The 24,161-nt window shown below is 39.3% G+C and overlaps 1 protein-coding gene across 3 annotated transcripts in view; it reads left to right on the top strand.

Annotated features, from left to right (window-relative positions):
* The window catches only part of cblb (Cbl proto-oncogene B, E3 ubiquitin protein ligase), a 214,138-nt gene that overhangs the window by 21,006 nt on the left and 168,971 nt on the right, over nt 1-24,161 (top strand). For 2 of the 3 annotated variants that reach the window (XM_043701074.1, XM_043701075.1), the window contains exon 1: nt 3,346-3,799. The exons of the other annotated variant lie outside the window; for it this stretch is intronic. In XM_043701074.1, the coding sequence (XP_043557009.1) occupies nt 3,405-3,799 (395 nt within the window). In that variant the 5' untranslated portion in view covers nt 3,346-3,404. Of the gene's footprint in view, nt 1-3,345; nt 3,800-24,161 lie in introns of those variants that run through there. 3 annotated transcript variants of the gene reach the window in all.

The raw sequence follows: 24,161 nt of genomic DNA on the forward strand, positions 1-24,161 counted from the left end.
AAGTGTCTGTTTCTGTGCTGTACAAGCTATGACTCTATATGTCTACTTTCCTTTTGAAAGATTCAATTGCACCTGGCTTTATCACATTATCAGGTAGTGCATTTCAAATTCTAATCAAATGCTGCAGAAAATTGCTTTCCCAGATGTTAATTTTGACATCACATTATGTCTAAGTCCTCTGGTTCTTGATCTTTCCATCAATGGAATATTTCCAATCCATCTCCATCTTCCCCTTCTGATTTTGGACATTTGTATTCAATTGTTCTGAAATCTTCTCTTTTCAAAGAAGAACATCAATTTTGCTGATGTATCCACATAACTGAAGCTCCTATTGCTGGAAATGATCCTTGTAAATCTATTTTACACACTACTTTATTCTTCACATCCTTTCTAAAGTACAGTGCCCTGAATTTCTTCCATACTGTATTTGAGGCCACAGCAACATTTTATAATGCTTCAATATAACTTTCTTGTTTTTGAACTTTATGTGCATAGCGTCTGGGCAGGGCATAGAGGGATACGGTCTATGTGCAGACAGATGGGTTAGTTCAGAATGAAATCATGGTGGGCCAAAGGATCTGTTCCTGTGTTGTACTGTTCGATGTTATTTTATGCTTTTCAATCAGTTTCTCAACTTGCAGCACAACCTTCATCAATCCTCTGACTCATTCTGTTCTTGTACCGTCTTTACAATTACATTCTATTTGCATTGGTTCTCCTCATTCCCACAATTAAAATATGCCTATTACCTCACAGTATTTGGCCACTAACTTTTGTCTACCATTCATCGACCCATTCCTCCAGCAACATATGATTTCTTGAAATCTGTCATCTTTTTCGAAGTTCAGAATCCTTCCATTGGGGTGGCCAATGGTTCAGTGGTTTGCACTACTGCCTCACAGCTCCAGAGACCTGGGTTCAATTCCAGCTATGGACTTCTGTCTGTGTGGAGTTTGCACATTCTTCGGCTGGGTTTCCTTCCACACTCCGAAGATGTACAGGTTAGGTGAATTAGCATCCAGGGATGTGCAGGCTAGGTGGATGAGCCAAGAGAAATGCAGGTGTACAGGTATTGGTGGGGGGGAGGAAGAGGTCTAGGTGGGATGCTCTTTGGAGAGTTGATGTGGACTTGATGGGCTGAATGGCCTGTTTCCACACTGTAGGGATTCCATGTTTTGTGTAACTTGGAAATTATTAAATCGTGTCCTGCATTTTCAAGTCAAGGTTCTTAATATAAAATCAAGCAAATCAATGGTCTTTGTTCCAACTGGATTATTTTGCTGTATTTCCACTGTAAACCTGAGTCCAATCTCATAAACAGCCATTAACCATAGTCTGTTTCCTATCACTGTCAACTTTGTATCTGTTCTGCCTTTTGTGACGATGCTGTCGTTTTAAGGGGTTATGTTGTCCTTTTTTTGAAGAGAGGGTGTATGGCAGTGGTATTGAACTGTCTCTAAGCAAGTAAATAATTTGTGAGGCCTTGGGTTTCTTTATAAATTGGAATAATGGAAGCTGCCTGGGTGTGGCCAGCTCTCACAGACCAGTTTTTTTTTCAAGTTTTTAGATTTAGTTTTAAGCAGAAGCCTTTGGGGGTCTCAAGAAGAGTTGGAAGCTTCAGTGAATGTCTCCTAACTGCAACTCTCTCTGAATTTTCTCTTGATATTTTTTCCTCCTGAATTGGAAAACTGCATGTTAGAATGTGCCCAAATTTGCCTTTTTGCCAAGAGGTGTGTTTACGAGATGTTACTATTTTAGAACTGTTAATTAGTAATAGCTATTATTCAGTTAAGTTTTCCAATAATTAAGTTATTCTAAATTATTTTTGTTCATATTTTAACTATAACATTTAAATAAACTGCTTTGCTTAACTTCAAGTAGTTTGACCAGTCCCATTGCATCTACCTTTAAAATAAGAAAAAGTTAGGGTCTAGACTATTTTCTTAAAATATAGCCTGGTCCATAATAAATTGTCCCTTGATGTTTTACTATCAGAAACATACAATGTTAGAGACTATTATTATTTATTAAACTGTGGACAAGGAGGTGGGCAAGGGAAAAGAAAATTAGAATTCTTTTGAAGCAGAATGGCCTTTTGTTGCAACTACTTTGAAAATAAAAGATAAAAAACGCTGTTTTTTTTCTTTAAAAACAAAAGTGATTGGAAACAACAGATACAATCTGACATATTTTCCTTCAGTAACGAAAAGGGACTAGTTGCATATATTTTCCTCCCTCTATAAAAAGTGCGAGTCATAACCAAGGGGGTTTAAACTTCCCGCCTGAGTGGGTCATTGGCCCAGCTCCAGACCAGAAGCCCTGCCTGCCTTTGTGTGCTATTCCACTCCTCCTTCCGATGGTCCTCTATTGTGTAAATAAGAAGGTATCATCCACCTTACACACTTCTATTGTTGCAATTCACATCTAAAGACTTCCATGCTCAATCATTATCAGAGGCTTGACATAACAAGACTAGCTCTGCAGCTTGAGCCAAAGACAACATGAGGCAGTTCAGCTGCAAACTATCAGGATCCGTCAGACTGATTCATCCTCAATGAACAGGCGTGGGCGGTTCCCGGTATCCATTGGTTAAACCTGGCTAACATTCACCCAGTGACGGCGCTCAATCACCTCCGCCCGTTTTCCACATTCTCGATTGGTCAAACACCGCCTTTTCCATTCCCTGATTAGTCAACCGAAGCACCAATCAGAACTGCGCTCGGCCGGTTTCCTTACCCTCTCCCCCACTCCCCACCCCAGCAATCGTTTGACCGATCTAGATAATGATTGGTTAGAACGGCGCCGTCCATCCGAAAGGCCTGGATCGAATTGGATACTGGTATCAATGGGGGCGGGTCACTAGGTAGGCGGAGCCTGGGCTGGGCGGGGGGCGGAGCCCGCACTTTCATCGGTGTATCCGTCTGTCAGTTATCGGAATGGACAGGTCCCTAACCCCGATTGGTCTAACCTACAGTCAGTCATAGCATCTTCCCCATCCGATTGGCAAAGCCAGGTGTCGGTCATATGGCAGGCCAGAGCAACCGCCCCCGTTGCCGTGTTTTCCTGTGGCTGGAGGGGGAGGTAGTTTGTGTTTGTGTGGAGTCGCAGTTCTTTTGGGTTCGGTGACTTCTCCGGGCCTTTTAAAAAAAAAATAATCCCACACACTATATACACACAGCCCAACTCCCTCCTTCCTCTCTCAGCCGGCACATGGTGCACTTAGACAGACATTCGGACTGAAACCGCTCTCGCCTCCCGAGATCGAGAGTGAGGGAGCGAAAGGTTGTGTCTGTATTTCTTTCCAAAGTAAGAGAGAGGCGGCGGGGGAAGGGAGGGAGGAACAACAAACAGAGAGAGACTAAAACACAAAGTGCCAAGTCCAGAAGGGAAGGGGGTCTCGGAACATGGCGGCGGCGCCGAGGAATCCACGCAGCAACGTGAAGAAGGGTCGGATCCTGGGGCTGATCGACGCCATCCAGGACGCGGTGGGGCCGCCGAAGCAGGCGGCCGACAAGCGCATGGTGGAGAAGACCTGGAAGCTGATGGACAAAGTGGTGAGGCTGTGCCAGAACTCCAAGCTGCAGCTGAAGAACAGCCCCCCGTACATCCTGGACATCCTGCCGGACACCTACCAGCACCTCCGGCTCATCCTGTCCAAGTACGAGGACCGAATGCAGGTCCTCAGTGAGAACGAGTACTTCAAGATCTACATTGACAGCCTGATGAAGAAATCCAAGCGGGCCATCAGGCTGTTCAAGGAGGGCAAAGAGAGGATGTATGAGGAGCAGTCTCAGGATAGGTAAAAAATAATAAACAACCATTAAGACAATAACTTTATCAACATCCCCCTAACATTGACCGCTTCATGCTCTCTACGCCTTTCCCCTTTTTCTTTCGATGCAAACCAGCATGAAACTTCTTTAAGTATTTGTAAACACTGACACGTGTAATATTTCTTTTAAACTGCCTTTGCATAATATCTGACATTCTACTATTTTCCACGTAGATGTATTTTAATAATCAAAATGTCTTAAACGAGTGTGTTCCCACAGTTCGGGTGAAGAAGTTGCATTCTCAAGAGTTCCATTACGAATAGGGCTTTGACCTTTGAAACCGTGACTTTCTCATTAAATCTAACGGAACTAGAGTTGTTCTGAATAAGTTATTGGTGTGGGTTATTACAAAATGCAATCGCGATTCAAATAGAATTGAAGTCGTGTAAATAGGAATCTCTTTTAGTCAATTCAAAGTGGGCACAATCTAAAATACAACGATGAAATTAGTTAAACCGAGCAAGATATCAAAATCGAGCCAGGTTTTCTTTGTTTCCTTTTGTTATGATTTTTGGAAACCTGTTCTACTGACTGTAGAATTTCCTGGTAATCAGCTGCAAAGTGTAGTAACGTCATGGCAGTCAAATACTGAGCGTCATCACACAGGAACACACTCTGCACTGGTGGTCGGAGGTTGAACTCAAGTATTGCTGGCACAAGCCTAAATAAGCCCACTCTCATTTTGAAAAAAAAATTGGAAATTGTTATGCAACGGCACTTACAGGAATGATTCTGACTCGTGGTTTCCGTTGACTGTTGTTAATTGAACTTGTTCATTGTGGCTTGATGTCACTCGAACTGTTAAACGAGATTCGTACTGTGTACTGTTGATTTGCTGTTTTATTGGTGTGTTTTGATTTAGTAACTTCGCAATTTCATTTGATATTTTATTTGAAGCGAATAAAGTAAAATACAAGAGTATCATTTTGTCTCCCCTGCCCACATTACGCAATTTGGCCTAAATGAGGAGGTGATATTTGTACAACTATGGAGATGCCGGTGTTGGACTGGGGTGTACAAAGTTTAAAAAAAATCACACCACATCAGGTTATAGTCCAACAGCTTTATTTGGAAGCACTAGCTTTCGAAGCGCTGCTCCTTCATCAGGTGGTTGTGGAGTATAAGAATGTAAGACACAGAATTTATATCAAAGTTTACAATGTGATGTGACTGAAATTATACATTGAAAAATACCTTGATTGTTTGGTAAGTCTCTCATCTGTTAAAATGACCATGTTAGTTTCACTTCTTTCATAGTAAAGTTTTGTGATTTACATTAAAAAAAAGTTACATTCTCAAGTGAACTTTAACAATGTATACGTTGTCTGGGCTGACACATGATAAACTTTTGCTGTAGATTCTGTGTCTTACATTCTTATCATTCACAACAACCTGATGAAGGAGCAGCGTTCTGAAAGCTAGTGCTTCCAATTAAACCTGTTGGACTATAACTTAGTGTTGTGTGATTTTTAACCTTGTACAACTAGAATTTGCAGCACTTCATATTAAAGTTGTCATTAAGGCACTTGTACGTACTAGGAAGAATGAAAATCCCTTATTTTATCAAATGCTAACTTGGCTTAGTCTGTTAAATTTTTCTCAGCCTTTTCCCTGAGTCAGAAGATTGTGTTCAGGCCCTCCAGGATTTTACCTTTTGATTGAAGATGATCATTTAGAATGTTGCATTGCTGGAGTTGCCATCTTTTGGGTGAGGCATTAAGCTTTTACTCCATCAGTAGAAGATAAAGTATTCTATTGCAGTTGTTTTTGTATTAAGGAAAACAATTGGGAGTTATCTTAGTGATTCAGTCACTCTTCAACCAAGATCAGTGAAATATCATCTAGTCTTCAGCCTCATTTTGCAAAATGTCCCACAAACTGTGTGTTTATCCACAATATAACTGTTATGATTACACTTCAGAAGTAATTTACTGGCTGTGAAATGATTTTGGTCAGCCTGAAATTTTGAAAGCCATCGTTTGATTGCACATTCTTTCTGTTCATTTTTTTGCCTGATAACTTGCTTATTGACTACTTTTTAAATTGAAAACTGTGATGAAGAGCCATTGTAGTGCAGAATACTTGAGGTTGAAACAACAGTTAAGATGTAATAAATGAAGATGTGATCTTTGGTGAAAAGCTTAAGGTTTGAATAACTTGTGGATTGAAGGAAAAAGGGAAGACTTGAAGCTGTGGAGATTTGATGATATCCCTTGTACTAGAATAGAAGACAGTCTTGCCAAAACCTATTATTTGGGATACTGTTAGGTGAACGTTGAAGTACAGAAAATCTTGAAACTAAGTTACAGGCCTGTGTACAAGAAAGTATTTTAGGAGTCAACTGTCATCCGAGTAGATTAGAATCTCTCACCACATCACAACATTTTAGTGGATATTATAAAAGGACAATAATCATATGTATGTAGCCAATACATTATTTTAAAAATATGGTTTCTATATATATCTGTTTGGTCGAGCATTTCAAGTGAGTACAAAGTATGTGATGTGTTAGTTTTATTAAGGTTTTTTTGTAACAATGGAGTTCCAGTTATGTACAGCTTTCAAACTTTTTATCCCCAAATATGGAAAATGAATGATTTCCTGTGTCTAACTCATACCTGGACATCTGGTTATACTGCTTCAGAAGTTTAGGTATGAACTGGAAAAGGAAAGTTAAACATTTTTGTTCTTTATGCTGAGAAGTATGTTATTAATAAGTTTTGTTCACGCAGCACTTTCCATTCGAAAGAGCAAGAATAGCAATGGCTTGGAAAATCTACTGTTATAATTAGTTTGAATTTAATCAACACCTAAAATCAAAACATTTGGCTGCAACAATTTATTGTTATTTAATGTAGATTGTCATTGGGTTCCCACTGAACGATAGATTCTTATGCAGGAAAGAGGAAATGCATAATTTAAGCAAACAGTCTAAAATAAACCTCTGTCCTGTTGCAAACTTTAGTATGGGTTGGGTGGGGGTGGGGGAGAGGGAGCGGGAGTGTGGAGAGAGGGAAAAGGGACAGAATAAAAAGTAAAAGGGAACCCTTTATCTTTTACATTTGTCTGAAGCATAGAATGTTTTGAATTTGGTGATAACTCTTTGAATTTGAGGCATACCCATTAAAATAAAGGAAATCTAATATATACCAGACAGAATCCACTTTTTTTGTACCCGTAATGTGGCCCCAAGAAAAGGATGTTATTACCAAGCGGATGTAGTCATTATGAGCTGTACTGCTGACAGTCAGATGTGAATTGCCTGAAAGAAATGCATCCTCCTAAAGTTTGGATGATTAGCTTTAGACTTTTCCCAAATGTTTAATGAGGAATGTGTCCAGAATGTGTGTGTGTTTTTTTTTATTGCTCTTCAGAGCACAGTATAAGGAAAAATGCACTAATTTAAGCACATATGTCCAGCAATGTTTGCAAGTATTGTCATTATTTGATAATTTGCAAATCGGACAGAATTTAATCCAAAACTAGAACACTGACTTTCAGTGGCACTAAATCTTGTAACAGGTCGTGATGTCAAACAACAATGTGCTTGTGATTACACTCAGGAGTATTGCAAAACAGACTAATGGGATATTACTTTGATTCTTCAGTCATGAGCTATATCGAAGGACAGGATTTGGGGTGTGCAGAATGGTGTTTGTGGGGATTGTGGGAGGGGTAGTGGGGCATTTGGAAGGATATTTTACTAAGATAATGGAAGTTAATGTAGCTCTGCTTCCTAAGTACATAGGAACAGGAATAGTGCATTCAACCCATCAAATCTGTTCCTCCATTTGCCGTTCATTGAGGTTGTGGTAGATATTTGGCCTCACTCCATATACCTACCTTTGGCACATACCTCTTAAAATGTTTGTTAAGCAAAAGATATTATCTGTCTCAGATAAAGTTAACGACTGAGCATCCACTGCCACTTTGTGGACGAGAGTTCCAAACATCTACCACCCTTTGTGTGTAGAAATGCTTCTTAACATCTCTCCTGAATGGTGTAGCCTGGGTTCACTGGCTATTTCCCTAGTTCTAGAATCCACAACCAGTAGAAATAATGTATCTTCATCCACCCTGTCTTTTCCTATTAATATCTTGAAGACTTCAATCAGATCACCCATAACTTTCTAAATTCTTGAGAAAACAGACCTAATTTGTATAAACTCTCTTCATAACCCCTGAAGTCCAGGTATTATTCTTGTAAACCTTGTGGTTCCTCCAAAGCCAATATATCCTTTCCAAGGTATGTTGCCCTGATCTGCTATCAGTACTCCAAGTGGGGTCTTACCAGGATTTTGCATAAATGCAGCATAACTTTTGCGTCCTTCTACTTTAGTTCTCTCAATATAAAGGTCAGCATTCCATTAGCTTGCTTGATTATTTTCCTCTTGTACTAGAGAGTTTTAAAAAAAGGTATAGTAACACCATTCAATTGCACGAACATCCACTTCTTCCAGCCAAATAAACTGCAAACAGAAGCAGAGAATAATGTAGATTAGCAACTCTACGTGAGGTCAGAAGCTAAGACAGGTGGGCCATGAATGTCCTTTAGGGTATATTGCATATATGCTGTTCCTGCAAGATGCTTTTAATTTAGTGTGGTGGCTTGGGAGAACTTTGCTTTTCAGTTTTGTTTTAAATACCTGGTGCTGTTTTACATCAGGCATCAGAAAGAAGCAGAGTTAATGCATTTGTCAGAAGTTTCAAAACCTGACTGAGCAGGGTCAGTTGAATTGTTTCTGTTTCCAAAGGTGGTAGAATGGGGTTTTGTCAACTTTGTTTTTGCAGTATCAATAAATTGTATTGATATAGCACTCTGGCATATGAGGACATCTTGGTATTAAGGAAAGTAAAGGATGCAATAAATTATATTGAACCACTTCTTAGTTATGTGTAGAACAATTTTGAAGCATTTTGTTATGCCGGATATAATGCTCCATATTAGAAAGCTGACTTTTATCCTGTCCTATGTACGAAACTGAAATGCTTTTTATTACGAAAGAAATGTGAACTAAGCAGGAACCAGGCAAGTATAAAATTGTCTGAGTCTAAATTTGAGTCTTTGAACTTTGTACATGATGAAATTTGTGAAATCTGTGTTTTTTTTTATATTGTCTTGCCAATGACACTCATACCATGAAAGAATGATTAAAGAAAAAGGTTCTGCATCTGGGTTTTGAACTTAAGGTGGAGTTTTTAAAACCAGGTTACCAGTTTGGACAGTGTTGCTGGGTGCTATATTCATTTATAAAGTTTTAATCACGTGTCTGGATGTGTTACAACACTCCTTTTCTGACCATTATTTCCTGCGGTGGGACTTGATCCCGAACCTTTTTGCCCAGTTGCCATTGTGTCACAAGACCCTACACTGTAATTTATATTTGTGAATAGTGTGTGCCAAAAATCTGTGTGTGGTCAATATGTAAAAGTTGCGTACTCTGAAAATTAGAACAAACCGGCACAGAGTGTCTAAATTATGCTATTTCACTTTACCTATACACTGGATGTATCACGTGGATCTTTCAAATTTCAGTAGGTACTTGGAGCTTAGAGTCTACAGTCAAGGAATTCTTCCCACCAGCCAAACAAAGGAAAAGAAAGCAGATGACAACATTTTGATTAAACAAGCTAGATGCTTTGACCACGTGCACAGGATTGACCGATGACTTGCATTTGGTCAATAATGCACAGAAGGAGGCTGTGGTCGACTTGAAACTTGAATGTGACCTTGATGTCCTTCCATGATACCAGGCTTGCTGAGGATGTTTCGATGATAGATGGTACATCTTTCTCTGAAGAGGAAAGAATTGAGAGGAAATTCGTGAGCAAAATGTAGGGTTTGATCTAACGGGTTTGCTGTTCATGATAATCGCCCCAAAGTGGTTCAGTCCACCTGCCTTTTAACTCCAATTGGGCCAGTTAACTTCATGAGTAGTTCCAACATTACAGTCATCTAGAGAGGCAAATGACCAGCTCTTCAAGGGGCTTGATGCTGTTGTTAGCATCTTTATTTTGAGTGACTTTTCTTATGGAGGGATGTCAGTGTAAGAGTGGGTATGCATCATAAGACAAGGCCTTCCTGTCTCAGACATTGTGACTCGGGAAGAATAAACAGAATGAATAGAGACTACTTCAAGTCCATTACGATCATGAGCTTTGTGTTCCAAACAGCGTCTTTCAGAACAAATCATGTCACTTGGTGTCTGGAAGATGTTTTCTTGCCAACCTGTTCAGAGATGTTAATGCATACCCTCTGGGACTTGAATCCAGGCCTCCTGGCTCAGAGGTAGGGACACCACCACTGCACTATGAGGACCTTTTACTCAATGTCTGGGAAAACTAAGATCTGATCATCAGCGTATGTGACTGAATGGCATTTCTGCAAAAACGGTTGCCATGAGCACTGAGTAAAACAGACAATTTTTGGTAACGCCAGCGTTAGGATGCAGTTCTCAAAGGTTTTTCATCCAAAGTAAAAGTGCAATACTTGCATTACCCTTGCTGTCCACCCAGAGGTTTTGCGACTTGGTAGAACAGGCACTCAGTTCAACACAATGCAGAGACCTGATCAAGTGTACTTTGAGATACCATCTATAGTACTGCATTCTAAACATATGAGATGTGAGAGCTGAAAAATTTATAGCTAACATCGCTACGCTGAAATTGAAGACAGAGTCCACACTCACTCATTCAGCAAGCGACTTTCACATGGCTGTTATGTCACTGGATCAGCAATCCAGTTTCCTTGGCTATTGTTCTTGGAACATGGGTTTATATCCCACCAGGGCAAATTTGAAATCAATTTAAAAAATAAAATGTGAAATTCAAAGCCAGCTTTGCCACCTAACTTGTCAATTGTTGTAAAACACGATCTGGTTCACCTATGTTCTTTTGTAGTGAAGGAAGTCTGTCATCCCTACCTGGTCCAAATTTAACAGCAATGTGGTTGACTCTTAACTAGGTTTAGGCAATTAAAAAAAGAGAGAGATAAAAGCAAGAGCACTTTAAATAAACTGTGTGTTCCTTAAAGAAAAGTTGAACAGATTGCTAGGTACATCAGATCTTACTGATAACAACTTTGCCAGAATATTCAAGTATCCTTAAGCAAAAGAATTGCGAGCATACAACTGAAAGAATTAAAAATAAAAGCAACACGTCCATCAGCATAGAAAACACCTCTTTATGAAAATAAAGGCAGAGAAAGGTCAATAAATAGTTGTATAGATCAGTGGAACACTATTTTGAATTATGTTCTTATGAGAACAGTGACTGAGGAAGTTCCAGACACCATAGAAAGCCTTCGTCTCATGACAGATGTTGAACCCGTAGTGAAAAGGTTCAGCAAAGCTGTTGACTTATTTGCCGAAGGTAAAGTTTGAGGTGTTGATGCCAAACGATCTAAACTGATAAAAACAGGCAACTGGAAGACCTGCAGATTCTGTATAAACCTCTTTGTCTGCTGGAGGGAGGGGACAGTGCTCAAGGATATGTATTGTGCTGCGATTATGACCCTGTACAAAAGAATAAGTGACTACAATAATTGCAACATCGTGGAAAAGATATTTGTCAGATGCCTAATCCTGGCTGAATGTATCTATTTTGATCCCAGTGAGGCTTCAAAACATGAAGATCTGCAGTTGACTGCGTATACCGAACAGAGAAAAGTGGAAGGAAATGCTGTGAACGAAATAGGCCAATATGTATTGCCTTTACTGATCCTTGTAAAGCATTGGACCATTGTTGTTTCTTGTATTCACTGCTGCCCATTATCAAACCTGCATGCCCTGTGCTACATTTATAGCTATTGCTTCAGTAAACTGGTGTTACATTTTGATCTCTGTGATGGTCTGATTGTGTTTGTAAGCTAGTTCTGCTGCATGTGGCTGGTTAAGTCATACAAGACAGTCAGTTGAACTTGCTGCACTCAACATGTAAAAATATATTTCTTAAAACCAATTGTTATTTTTGGCTCCAGCTAGTGAAACTGGTCCAGAATATGGACCAATGTGTCTAGGAAACCCCTGCAGACTCCTCACCTTAATTGACTGTTCATGTTCTTCAATGTTATTTGTTTAAGCTGATGAAATTGTGATATTGTTTTCTTTAAAATTTATTCACAGGATGTGGGTGTTGCTGGCTTGGTAATCATTCATTGCCCAGGGGGCAGTTTAGAGTCAGCCATGTTGCTGTGGGTCTGGGGTCACATGTAGTTCAGATGGGAAAAAATGGCAGACATTAATGAGCCAGATGGGTTTTTCCACCAATCGGCAGTGATTTCACGGTCATCAATCGATCTTAATTCCAGAATTCTTAAAAATTGAATTCCAATTCGACCATCCGTTGTGATGGGATTTGAGCCTGGGTCTTGGAATATTAGCTGAGTTTCTTTATTAATAGTCTAGTATACTACTTTATAAAAAAAATTTCACAAATTCTACTTTACTAACACTATTCTGGTGTCCCAGACAATTTAATGTATTACTTCCCAGAAGTGACTGTCTCCTTAATACATGTTATATCTCTCTGAACTATGTGGAGGTTTCATCACAAACTGATTATTTGGCCTCACTCTTAACATATCGTCCTTTCAACCCACTTTATGCACTTCTGTTCCTTTATCCTTTGTGTTCAACTAAATTCCCTTTAAGTGCATTTGACTTCTTAGAATCCTTGTCGTTGTTGAAAATGTTTCATATTGACCTGATGTTTACACTCCTTAGGACTATGGCAAAGCTCTGTAGGTTTGATTTCAGTTTAAACCAGATCTTTGTAAGTGGAAGAATTTAGAAGGTTCTGAGTGTTAGCTTTATTTGGCAGTGTGAATTTTAAAATGGAATGACAATACAGTATATAGATGAACTTGACAAATTATATTGTCATATATAAATGTCAGAAGAGCTTTTTAAATTATAGTTTGTGCAGAAGCCTTTTTGGTTTTGTTGAACAGTTCCAGTTTTAAGCTAATCTAAACCTCAACAACAACAACAGGAGAAGGCTAATGATTTAATGCAGTTCTAATCTCTGATCAAACAAAACTTACTCAAAATGGGTCAGTGCTGTTGATACAATATAAATTGATTTGTGGCAATTTTCTGTCCCATTTGGGCTTTTATGCAGGCTAGTACCAATAATAGAAAATCTGATCTTTGAGATGGAGAAGTTGCAGTTGGACAAGAACAAAAAATCTGGTATTGTGTACTTGGTATAAAAGTCGCATGTGGAGTCTATTGAGACTTAAACTTCAGTGCCTTTTTCAGTGGAAGAATAAATATTTTGGTTGTTCAGAGATCCATTGTACACCTTGGCCAGAATGGGATTAGTTTCTTATTTTTGGGTCTATACAATTTATAAATGGCATTGTTTCAAGGTGGGTGATTTTGTTCAGAACTAAACACTGAATCTTAAGTCTGGAAAGCACTATTGTGGTTTGTCCTGTTTTAGTTCTGCCAGTAGTAGTGTGGAAATTTTGACAAGTGTTGGTTGAACTTTGGTACAATATTATATGAATTCCTGTGGCATCATTTGATGTCTGTGTTACATTGTGGGTTTCCATCTTTAACTACATTGTCACTTGGTGAAATCTTAAATGGAATATGCTGAGGTTGACGAATGTGATCTTTTGCTGCAAAATCATTTTATTGTACTCTTAAGATAAATTGCTTTCTGGCAGAGCATCTTTCTGGAATGATTGGCTTTCATGTCTGAAAAAGCATGCACGTCTATTACCTCCTATACAATTTTCCTTTCCTGAACTAAGCCCAAGCAAGAACAAAACAAACAAAATTTAGGAGTGAATAATACTTTTGGGAGAGGAAAGATGAAGATAATAAACTTGAGGTAAATTAGAGGCCTTTGAAAGAGTTAGCAATACAGTTAACTTACCTCTGGATTTTGTTTTCTCCTTCTGTGCTATGTTCCTCGTGACCCTGAGTAATGGTGAATTGCTGTAAACTTTCAAGCTCAACCTTGTGCCATTCAATACATCATCAGCTTTGATAGATGATATTGCACTTAGTGGTGCCATTTCTTCTCATCTCTTCATTCAAACCACTTTTACTTTGCTAGCTTTTGAGAGCTATTTGTTTTTCCTCCCTGTGTTGCTTATGTTAGGATAAAGTTCCATGAGCAATGTTGATTCTTGTGTGGCTTTTCTTATGGCGGTGGTCTTATAATGAAGAGATGCCTTTCCTCCTTACTTTTGGAGATACTGAGACATGCACTTAACAATCACTGTTTAAAGCTAATATTCTTAGATAACTCTTCATATTACAGGACACCATGAATTATTCACAGAATATGAGGATAGTGTTTTACAACAGCTTATAAAATGGATGAAATATTGGGCAAATGCTGATGATTGGGAATATTATAAATTTGTTTATATAGATGTTAAAATAGTACATGCATAATAACATTAATGGGACTCCAGAGAATACAATTAATTAGGAACATTTCCTGGAAGTGTACCATTTGTTTATGATAAATTTAGGTTAATTGTGTTGACCAGTTCTTATTGTATATTATGATCACAGCTAGAATGGAACTTCCAATTATGCTACTGGGTTATGCAAATGAGTAAACTGTCGAGGTGCATCTTTATCGTTTTCTTGGCAAGGCTATAGAGTTCAGAATTCTAAGAAATCATATCCAATGATGAATTTGCACAAATGGATGGGAAAAATAGGTGTCACATGGGAAAAATAGGTGCTAAAACATAAATTCATATTAAAAAGCAATATGTGGTAGCCATTTCAGAGTTGACTAAAAGCTGTGTAAGACTTAAGTACTGCAGGCTGTAAGTCCTTTCAAAAAGATTGAGGAAATGCTAGGATGAAACCCACGATTTATAGCCGTAGGAAGGAAGGATTTATTTTAGTTCAGGTACACTGACAGTGGAATGAAGAAGCAGTAAACGATATAAGACTCCTAGCGATGTAGTGGGTGAGTTGGAATGATTGAATATGGAGATTAGAGTAACAGTTGCAGAATTAATATAATTACAACGTGAGACTTAATTTTTTTTGTGTAGGCTAGCAGAAACAGTTCAAGTAGAAGAGGCAACCAATTACTTATATTAAGTTGGAGGACCTTCTGGAACAATTCTTTAGAAGGAAACAAGCCTGGGTAAAAGGAACAGGCTGTGCTGAATCTAGTGATGCATAATTAACCAGAGAAGGTCAGTTTAGCTCACTTGGCTGGACAGAAGTTTATGATGCAGAGTGATGTCGACAATGTGGATTCAGTTTCTGCATAGGTTGAGGTTACCACATGTTGACCCACAGGTTAAGCCACCACCAGTCATCTCTCTGTAATGAGAGAGCAGCAATATGGTCTGGTAAGACTGTGGCAACTTCACATTTAATAAACTGTGACCATAAGAGAACATTTTGTGAATGCTGACTATGTCATCACATTGGGTTTGGGAGAGATTGGAGACAGTCGCAACCCATGGTTTAAATTAAAGTAAGCTGAACTTTGAAGAGGTGAAAAATAAATTGACAATGTAAGTTGGGCTGAATTATTAATGATTACATTTACAGACCAAGAAATAGAGTAATAGAATTATAGAGATTACAGCACGGAAGGGGACCCATTGGTCCAATCCGTCGATGAAGACCAGATGTCCTAAATTAATCTAGTCTCATTTGCCAGCATTTGGCCCATATCCCCCTCAATCCTTCCTATTCATATACCCATACAGATGCCTTTTATATGTTGTAATTGTACAGCCTCCACCACTTCCTCTGGCAGCTCCTTTCATATAGGTACCACCCTCTGTGTGAAAAAGTTGCCCTTATGACCCTTTCAAATCTTTCTCCTGTTAACTAAAACCTATGCCCTCTAATTTAGGACTCTCCCACATCTGGGAAAAGATCTTGTCTGTTTTCCAAAAATAGGTTATACTATTAGATATTCCATAATGGTAAGTACTCACATTTATAACGAAGCCACAACCCAGCAGAGCTACTTGGGGGAAAAAAAAGTACGAAGTCAGTAATTTTCACTGTGCATGAGGTATATGACAAGAAATATGCTGAGTAGGGTTAATGATGGATACATGTTTTGGACTTGATGGTTTTGACCCAGGGCATTAAAACCTGTAGATTTCAGAATTGTTCCTTTTGGATTGGAAAGTTACAAATGTCATTTCATTATTTCAGAAAGCTGTAGAGAAAATGAAAAACGAGAGACCAATCAGTATAATATCATTTGCCAGAAAGTTAGTGGAAGTTGCCAGGTGCGAGCATGGGTAAGTGGAGCTGAATCCATGAAAAGATTAGCAGTGATCTTGTTCAATAGCACAGCAGGCTCGAAGGACTGGACAGCCGACTTTACTCCTAGTTCTTATGTTCTTATGTAGGATCAAAAACAAAATAGTTGTGATGGAAGTTATGTTTTGACAATCAATATTGATCAGAAATTCAGTGTTGCTTGAAGTTGATCTTGTACTTTGCACAAGAGCGAGCAAAAACCTTGAGTTGCATTCTCAAGAAATTGGGTTCAGGGCTCAGGGTTATTTTTGACAAGTATGTTTGAATAATTATAATATTAAGTAAGAAAACCTATTTGCAAGATGATTTTTTTTGTGCTCTGCTGTTTCCTGGTTTCTTTTGATGGCAGTAATGTTGTGAAAACATGCAATTCCGTCATTTTGGGCACTGTCCAGTATTTCACCTTGTTTGATCAGTAAACATTGTAAGCCAGGACAGCAATAGCAGCCAGGTTATTTGAGTGTTTCCTGATGAAGAGCTTACGCCTGAAACATTGATTCGTCTGCTCCTCGGATGCTGCCCGACCTGCTGTGCTTTTCCAGTACCACACTCTTGATATTTGAGTGTGCAGAACATTTAGTCAAGCCTTTTACTAATTCAGTGTTGATATGTTTTCACTTTTAATAGAATTTTTTGGTGGATGAGGAATGGCATCTGTGACTTATACTACTTCATTTCATTTACCTCAGTGCCACAGCCAATCATGCTGTGCTGTTTGAGATTTTAAAAATATATTCATTCATGGTACAGGTATATAGCATCTCTGCTAGGGCTAGCATTACTGCTCATCCCTAACTGCATTTGAGAAGGTGGTTGTGAGCTCTGCTTGAACTACCTGTCTATTTTGTGTTGGAAGACCTTCAGTGATACAAGGGAGAGAGTTACAGGTTTTGTTTCTCAGCGATACTGAAGAAACGGTGATATAATTCCAAGTCAGGGTGGTGAGTGGCCTGTGTGGGAACTTGCAGGTAGTGGTGTTCCAATGTATTTGTTGCTTTTGATCTTCTTGATAGTAGTGGTTGTGGATTTTGAAGGGCCTGCTGAAGGCAGCTTTGATTAATTACTTTAGCGCATCTTGTAATTGGTACAAATAGCTGCTACTGTGGGAGGGAGTGAAAGTTTGTGGATGAGGTGCCAATCAGGCTGGCTGCACTGTCCTGCATGGATTGGTTATTTATTGTCTTAAACTAAGACTTTATTGGTACTTTCCGATACAATATCCCTAAGAAATTATGATCTTTTAATCAGTTATCTAGTGACTACTTGTATTGATTGTATCAGGTTGTGACAAGAGACTTGTCCTTTGCTTTCTATTAAACAACTGCCATTTTGTATGTTTCATTAACTTGAAAATAAGAAAATTCAACAAGATTGAACTGTAGGGCATAGATTAAAGGAACAAGTCAGGGCTTGAAATTAGTGTTAGATACATTTTATTTTAACTGTATTTTTCTATCCAATATTGAGAGGCATTTGTTTACAAAGCATCCAGGCTGCATTGCTAGTTGAGAAGAGGTAAATTACATTTTGAAGTCACAGTTTTTAATTTTTATATTTCCATTATAAACTTGTATGTCTACATTTATTATGAAATTGTGCGTAATTATACTTGCCTCCATCTTTAGTATTATACAATAATCCCCTCAATGGAAGAGGGAGCAATATAGCTATAGCATAACAGGTTCACATGAGTAGTTGCTGTTATAAATGTCAATTTTGTCCATTATAAACTCCGAAGTATATTCAAATGTAGTAGTTTTAATTTATTGTTCAACCTTCCAAGGGTTTGCATTCAGTAACTTGTAGAAAATGGTTCAGAATTATTGTACGTGAAATAAGCAGTTAAGAAATAGGAGCAGGGGGTACACCATTTGGCCCCTCAAAACTGCCCCGCTTTCAGTAAGATCATGATTGATCTATCCCAGATCAAAACACCTTTTTATTATGCAGCTCCTCATAACTCTCAATTTATCATTTTAAAAAAAATCTGTCTACCTCCTCTTTAACTACTACTTCTTTCAGTGACCTAGCCTCTTTAACTCTTTAAGGTAGAGAATTCTAGGCCTTCACAATTCGTTGCCCTACAGGAGAAGAAATTTCTCACACCTCATGTTTAAATCAGTGTCCCTTTATTCTGTCCCTTAGTGTAAGATTCTCCTACAAGTGGAGCCAACTTCTCAGGTCTACCTGTACAGTCCCCTCAAAACCTTGCATGTTTCAGTAAGATCACATGTCATTCTTCTTAACTGTCATGAGTAAAGGCATAACTTGTTTAGCTATTCTTGATAAGTCAATCTCCTCCGCCCAGTACTCAACCTATTGAATCACTATCAAACTGCCTCCAACTGAAGTTGTGAGGAAGGGTCACTTGACCTGAAATTTTAACTCTGATTTCTCTCCACAGATGCTGCCAGATCTGCTGAGTTTTTCCAGCAATTTTGGTTTTTGTTTCCAATGCCAGTTTGTCCTTTCTTTTAACAAGACTTCCTTATCTTTGAACTTCACTTCCCCGGATTATAAAAGCCACAATTCCGTTCATGTTCTTGGTTTCTTGTTGCACTTGTATGCTAACATCTTTCCATTTCACGCACAGGAATACCCATGTCCCTCTGTGCTACACTTTGTTCAGATTCTCAGTATTTCAGTAATGGTATGTCTTTTTGATTCTTTCTACCAAATTGTGTGACCTCGCCCTTCCTAACGTTAAACTCCAACAGTTTTTACTCACTCACTCACCCAACTGTATTCCCTTGCAGATTCCTCAGGCTCTCATCATAATGTGCTCGCTGACATATTTTTATATTGTCAGTAAATTTGGATACATTACACCAAGGTTCCTCCTCCAATTCAATTAAATAGAGAGTAAACAATTGAGACCCTAGGATTGATCCTTGTGACGCCTCATTTGAATCCATTTTTCTGAATGAAGACCTATTAAACCCAATCCTCATTGTTTGCTAATTCATTACTCCTATACTTCGTTTCCATCTTGTGCAGTAACCTTTTAGGTAGCACCTTATTGAATGCTTGCTGCACAGTGGCATTGCTGCCTCACAGCGCCAGGGACCCAAGTTTGATTCCTGTTTCAGGCGACTGTGTGGAGTTTGCACATTCTCCCCTTGTCTGCGTGGGTTTCCTCCCACAGTTCGAAGATGTGCAGGGCGGGTGAATTGGCCATGCTAAAATTTCCCAGCGTGTTAGGTGCATTAGTCGGGTAAATACAGGGTAGGAGAATGGGTTTGAGTGGGTTACTCTTCAAAGAGTTGGTGTGGACTTGTTGGGCCAGGTGGCCTGTTTCCATACTGTAGGGAATCTAATCTAATCTAGTTCTTCGATATCAACTTGTTATTTACTTAGAGAACTGTAAGTTGTCATACATGATTTCCTTTCACACAAAGATGCTGATGCTGTTTGACTACAATATGCTTTTCTAAATGTCATTGAATAGAGAGTCATAGAAATTTTACAGCATGGAAGGAGGCCCATTAGCGTGTTGTGTTAGTGCCAGTTATCAAACATCCATCTATTCAACCTCATTTTCCAGCCCTTTTCTTGTAGCCTTGTGTGCTACGATGTTTCAAGTGCACAGCTAAATAGTTCTTAAATGTCTTAACATTCCCAGTTCTGCCACCCTTTCAGGCAGAGAGATCCAGACACCTACAACATTTTGTGTGATAACATTTTTCCTGAAATCCCCTCTAAATCTCCTCACCTTAAACTTTTGCCCCCTGCTTATTGACTCCTCTCCTCAAAGGGAAACGTTTAATCTTGTCTACCCTGTCTGTGCCCTTAGAACTTTGTATGTCTGAATCAGTTCCCCCCTCAGCCACCTTTGCTTTCAAGAAAACAACATAGTCTGTCTAGACTCTGTTCATAGCTGCATTGCTCCAGCTCAGGAAACATCCTGGTGAACCTCTTCTGCCCCTCTATGAGCAATCACATCCTTGCTATAATGTGGTAACCAGCACTGCATGCAGTGCTCCAGCTGTGCCCTAAATAACATTATATACAGCTCTATCATAACCTCCTTGCTTTTGTATTCAATGCCTTAACTTTTAAAGGGAAAAATTCCATATGCCTTTTTAGCCAGCTATCCTGCTGTCTTCAAGGATCTTTGGACAAGCATAGCAAGGTCTCTCAGATCCCCTGTACTTGCCTTGTTAGTCATCCCATGCATAATCTCTCATGTTTCAGGACTAAATTCCATTTGCCATTCTTCAGCTCGTCTGACCAGGCTGATCATGTCCTATAGGAAGGCTTTCTTCCTCATCATTTACCATATCATCAATTTTTATGTCATTTGTGAACTCACTGAGTAAACCTCCTACAGTAATGTCTAGATTATTAATATACACAACAGACAGCAAGGGACCCAACATCAAACCCTGTGGTATGCCACTGGACTTCTCATCACAAAAGCACCCATTGACTATTATCCTCTGCTTCCTGCCACTAAAACAATTTTGGATCCAATTTGACAAATTGGTCTGGATCCCTTTCTTGCAATGCGCATCCTTGTCAAAAGCCTGACCGAAGTCCATCAACTGCATGACCCTCACTTACATACCTAGTAAAATCCTTGTAAATAAAATCGAATTTTTTAGATATGGTCTTCCCCTTACAAACCCGGGCTGACTGGAGGAACAACGCCTCATCTTCCCCCTGGGCAGCCTATAGCCCAGAGCACTCAACATTGAGCTCTCCAATTTCAAATAACCTTCCTTCCCAGCTCCCCCCCCACATCATTTCCATTGCTCCCTGCCACCAACTGGATTCATTCCTCCCATTGACCAACCAGGTCGTACCCTCTGCATGCCTTCATCTATCCCCACTTGCCCACCCTGCCCTGCCACCCCCTATATCTGCAGCTCCCCCACAGGCCTGAAGAAGAGTTGGCATCCGAAACATCAACTTCTCCACCTCCAGATGCTGCCTGGCTTGCTGTGTTCTTCCAGTCTCCTGCCTGACTATTCTTTTCTTTCATCCTTAATAATGGAAGCTAGTATTTTCCAATGACAGATGTTCATAGTTTTCTCCTTTCCTTCTTAAATAAGGGAGTCACGTTAGTGGTTTTGCAGTCTCCTGGGATCCCTGTGGAACCCTGAGTGTCTCTATTGCACTTTTCCTTTGTTTCCTCAGTTGTCTTCAGCTCCTTTCTTTATTGTCCTCTTTTTTACTTTCTCTTTTTGTTGAGTAGGAGATTATGCTAGTGTTTCATGGTGCAACAGAGTCATGGCCAACAGATTGCAGTGGTAATTAAAAGAAATTGTGGCCCTAATTGCCTCTTTTACCATTCACTTGTTTCCTTCATGTCCCTCTGTTTCATTTTCAAGTATCTGTTTGCTCATGTTATTAGCCCTATCTCTTCTTTGAACGATCTATTCTCTCTCTCTTCCCCCTCTCTTGTTGTCAGTCACCAAGCCTGTAATTCTCCATTTAATTATCCTCTAAAGATGTGTGACAAGAGGTTCAAGACCATTATCGTTTCCCAATCCATATACTCGCCCTTTTCATTTGTTTCCTTGGAGGCTTTGTTTGCTTTCAAAAGTATTCTTCTGTTTTTTCAAAGAAGTCAAATTGGAATGAAGAAACCATGTGCCTATCTTTTGTAGGCATGTATTTTGTGTTAGAAGTTAGTTTTTTGTTATTCATTCACAAATGTCAGCCACAGTTATGATTGATGCTTTTAAGTTGGAAGATTATGTATTTAACCCCACTTGAGAGGTTTGAGCACACAATATAAGTTGAAATTTAGTGTAGTACTAGAGAATGCTACTTTGGCAGAATTACTTTCTTTGGATGGCTTTTTAAAACCAAGCATTTGTCAAATTTGATTAAGTGAACTTCAGAGATTCAATGACACTATTCAAAGGACTGCAAGAATATTTAATGGCTAATGGCCCTCAATCAATACTACTGAAACTGATTATCTGTTGACGAAGAAACATAGAAAATAGGTGCAGGAGCTGACCATTCGACCCATCAGTCTCACCTTGCCATTCAACCTGAGGATGGCTGATTCACTACCTCAATCTAATACTCCCATTCTTGCCCATATCCCTTGATGCTTTTGACCTCTAGAAATCTATCCATTTCTTCCTTTAAATACATTCAGTAGACTTCGCCTTCATCGTGTGCTGTGGTAGCGAATTCCAAGGTTCATCATCCTCTGAGTGAAGATATTTCTCTTCTTCTCATCCCATATGGCCTAATCACACATTCTGAGACTATGACCACCTGTTCTGGACCTTTTGAATTGGTATTGCTCTTTGTGAGATCTTGTTGACCCCATCTATCACCCTCTGAGATAAAGAACAAGACATGACATCACCAACTCAAGGAAACCTAAACACATAAGTAGAAAGTGGGACATAACACCAGTGTTTCACCAGAGAATGACTAATGATGTTACCTAGTATGGTGACAAAATGTCTGAAAATGAACCTTCCAGTTCAGCGAGCAAACTTACAGCCAGAACCTCAAATCTTCTCAAAACTTGTATTTTGCAAATTCACTGCTTGCACACTTTAGTTGAAATGGTTTATTTTGTTGTTTCAAAAATGCCGACTGCATAATGTTGTTTGTAATTGGAATAGAAATTATTTGCCTCATAGTCTGATTGTATTATTATGAAGTCAGTAATAACTCTGATTTTCATTGTGCCTGGAGTCTGTAATTAAGAATGCAGCCCTACTAGTCTATTGCATCAATGGATATGTACATCTATTCCAAGCCTGTTTTCTCCATGATCCTCTGCTTCCCTAAATCTAGATATTCTGGTACTTACTTTCACCTCCAAGCGATTACTTCCACCACCAAAAAAAGTGCCAGAAATTTCACTTTCCTCTTCCTCCATTGTTCCAACCATATTGTCAGATTCACAAACATTTCAAGCCGCATTCTTGAGCCTCTTGGAGCTCATCTTTTCCTTGAGAGACACATTCTGTACTGCGTAGCTCTCCCTCTGCTACTCTTCTGATGATTTGAGTGATGCTTGTGACCACCCTGCTCAGGCTCAGCAAAGAACATTTTTCCATTCCAGTGTGGTGGTCTCAGCCTTGAACGACGGTGTCCCAGTGGGGCGGTCTCAGCTTGGCGTGGGAGTCTTGGACCGGCATGAAGGTCTCGTCGGTTTGGAGAACTTTGGCGGCGGATTTCAGTGGCCAGTTGTGGTGATTTTGTCCAGTCCCGACATGGATGTCTCACCCTGCGTGTGGTTTTTCCGATCACGTGTGTGAAAGTCTTGTATTCTAGCCTTGAGCGGCGATCTGCTATTGTGGTGGTCTTATCCAGAGGGGTGGTCTTAGCTTGGTGTGGTGGTCTCCAGGTTTGGAGGTCTAGTCCCGGTGCGAGGTCTTCTTCGGCAGTGGCCTCCAGGTATTCCAGCGTTGGTTGTCTTAATTGACCTTCCATAAACTGAAATTGAGCTGAGATGATGTCTGTTTTTAGTTTTACTTGTTTCTACTTGTCTTTGTCTTCTGTTATTAATGCATGGTGACTTATAAAACTTTTTTTTTGTAAAAATACACATGACAATAAATTGCTATTCAATTCAATTCTATCACCGTGCTTGTTGACAAAGATTCATTGAGAGTACACCATAGAATGAGGCAATTTAGCCTAAAAAACTTCCACCAGCTCTGTTGAAAAGGAATCCAGTTAATTTCATAGAATCAAAGAATCTTACAGTACAAAAGAAAGCCATTCAACCCATCATGTCTGTACTAGCTCCTGAAAGAGCTACTGAACTGGTTCCACTCCCCAGCCCTATCTCTGTATTCTTTAACTTCATCACTTTCAAATATACATCAAACTCTCTTTTTGAGCTCTCACTCCTCCTATGGAATCAGTCTCCATCACTCACCCAGGTAGCATATACCAAACCCAGACAATGCTCTGAATAAAAAAAGTTTCTGCTCATCTCACTCCTAGCTCTCTTGCCGACAATCGTGAAATTGTGACCTCTAGTTACTGACAAACCAATGAGTGGAAACAATATCCTTTCTCACCCTTTCAGAATTGTTCATAATTTGAACACCTCAATAACATCACA

Source organism: Chiloscyllium plagiosum, chromosome 12 (assembly GCF_004010195.1).
Source record: "Chiloscyllium plagiosum isolate BGI_BamShark_2017 chromosome 12, ASM401019v2, whole genome shotgun sequence".
Taxonomy (NCBI): domain Eukaryota; kingdom Metazoa; phylum Chordata; class Chondrichthyes; order Orectolobiformes; family Hemiscylliidae; genus Chiloscyllium; species Chiloscyllium plagiosum.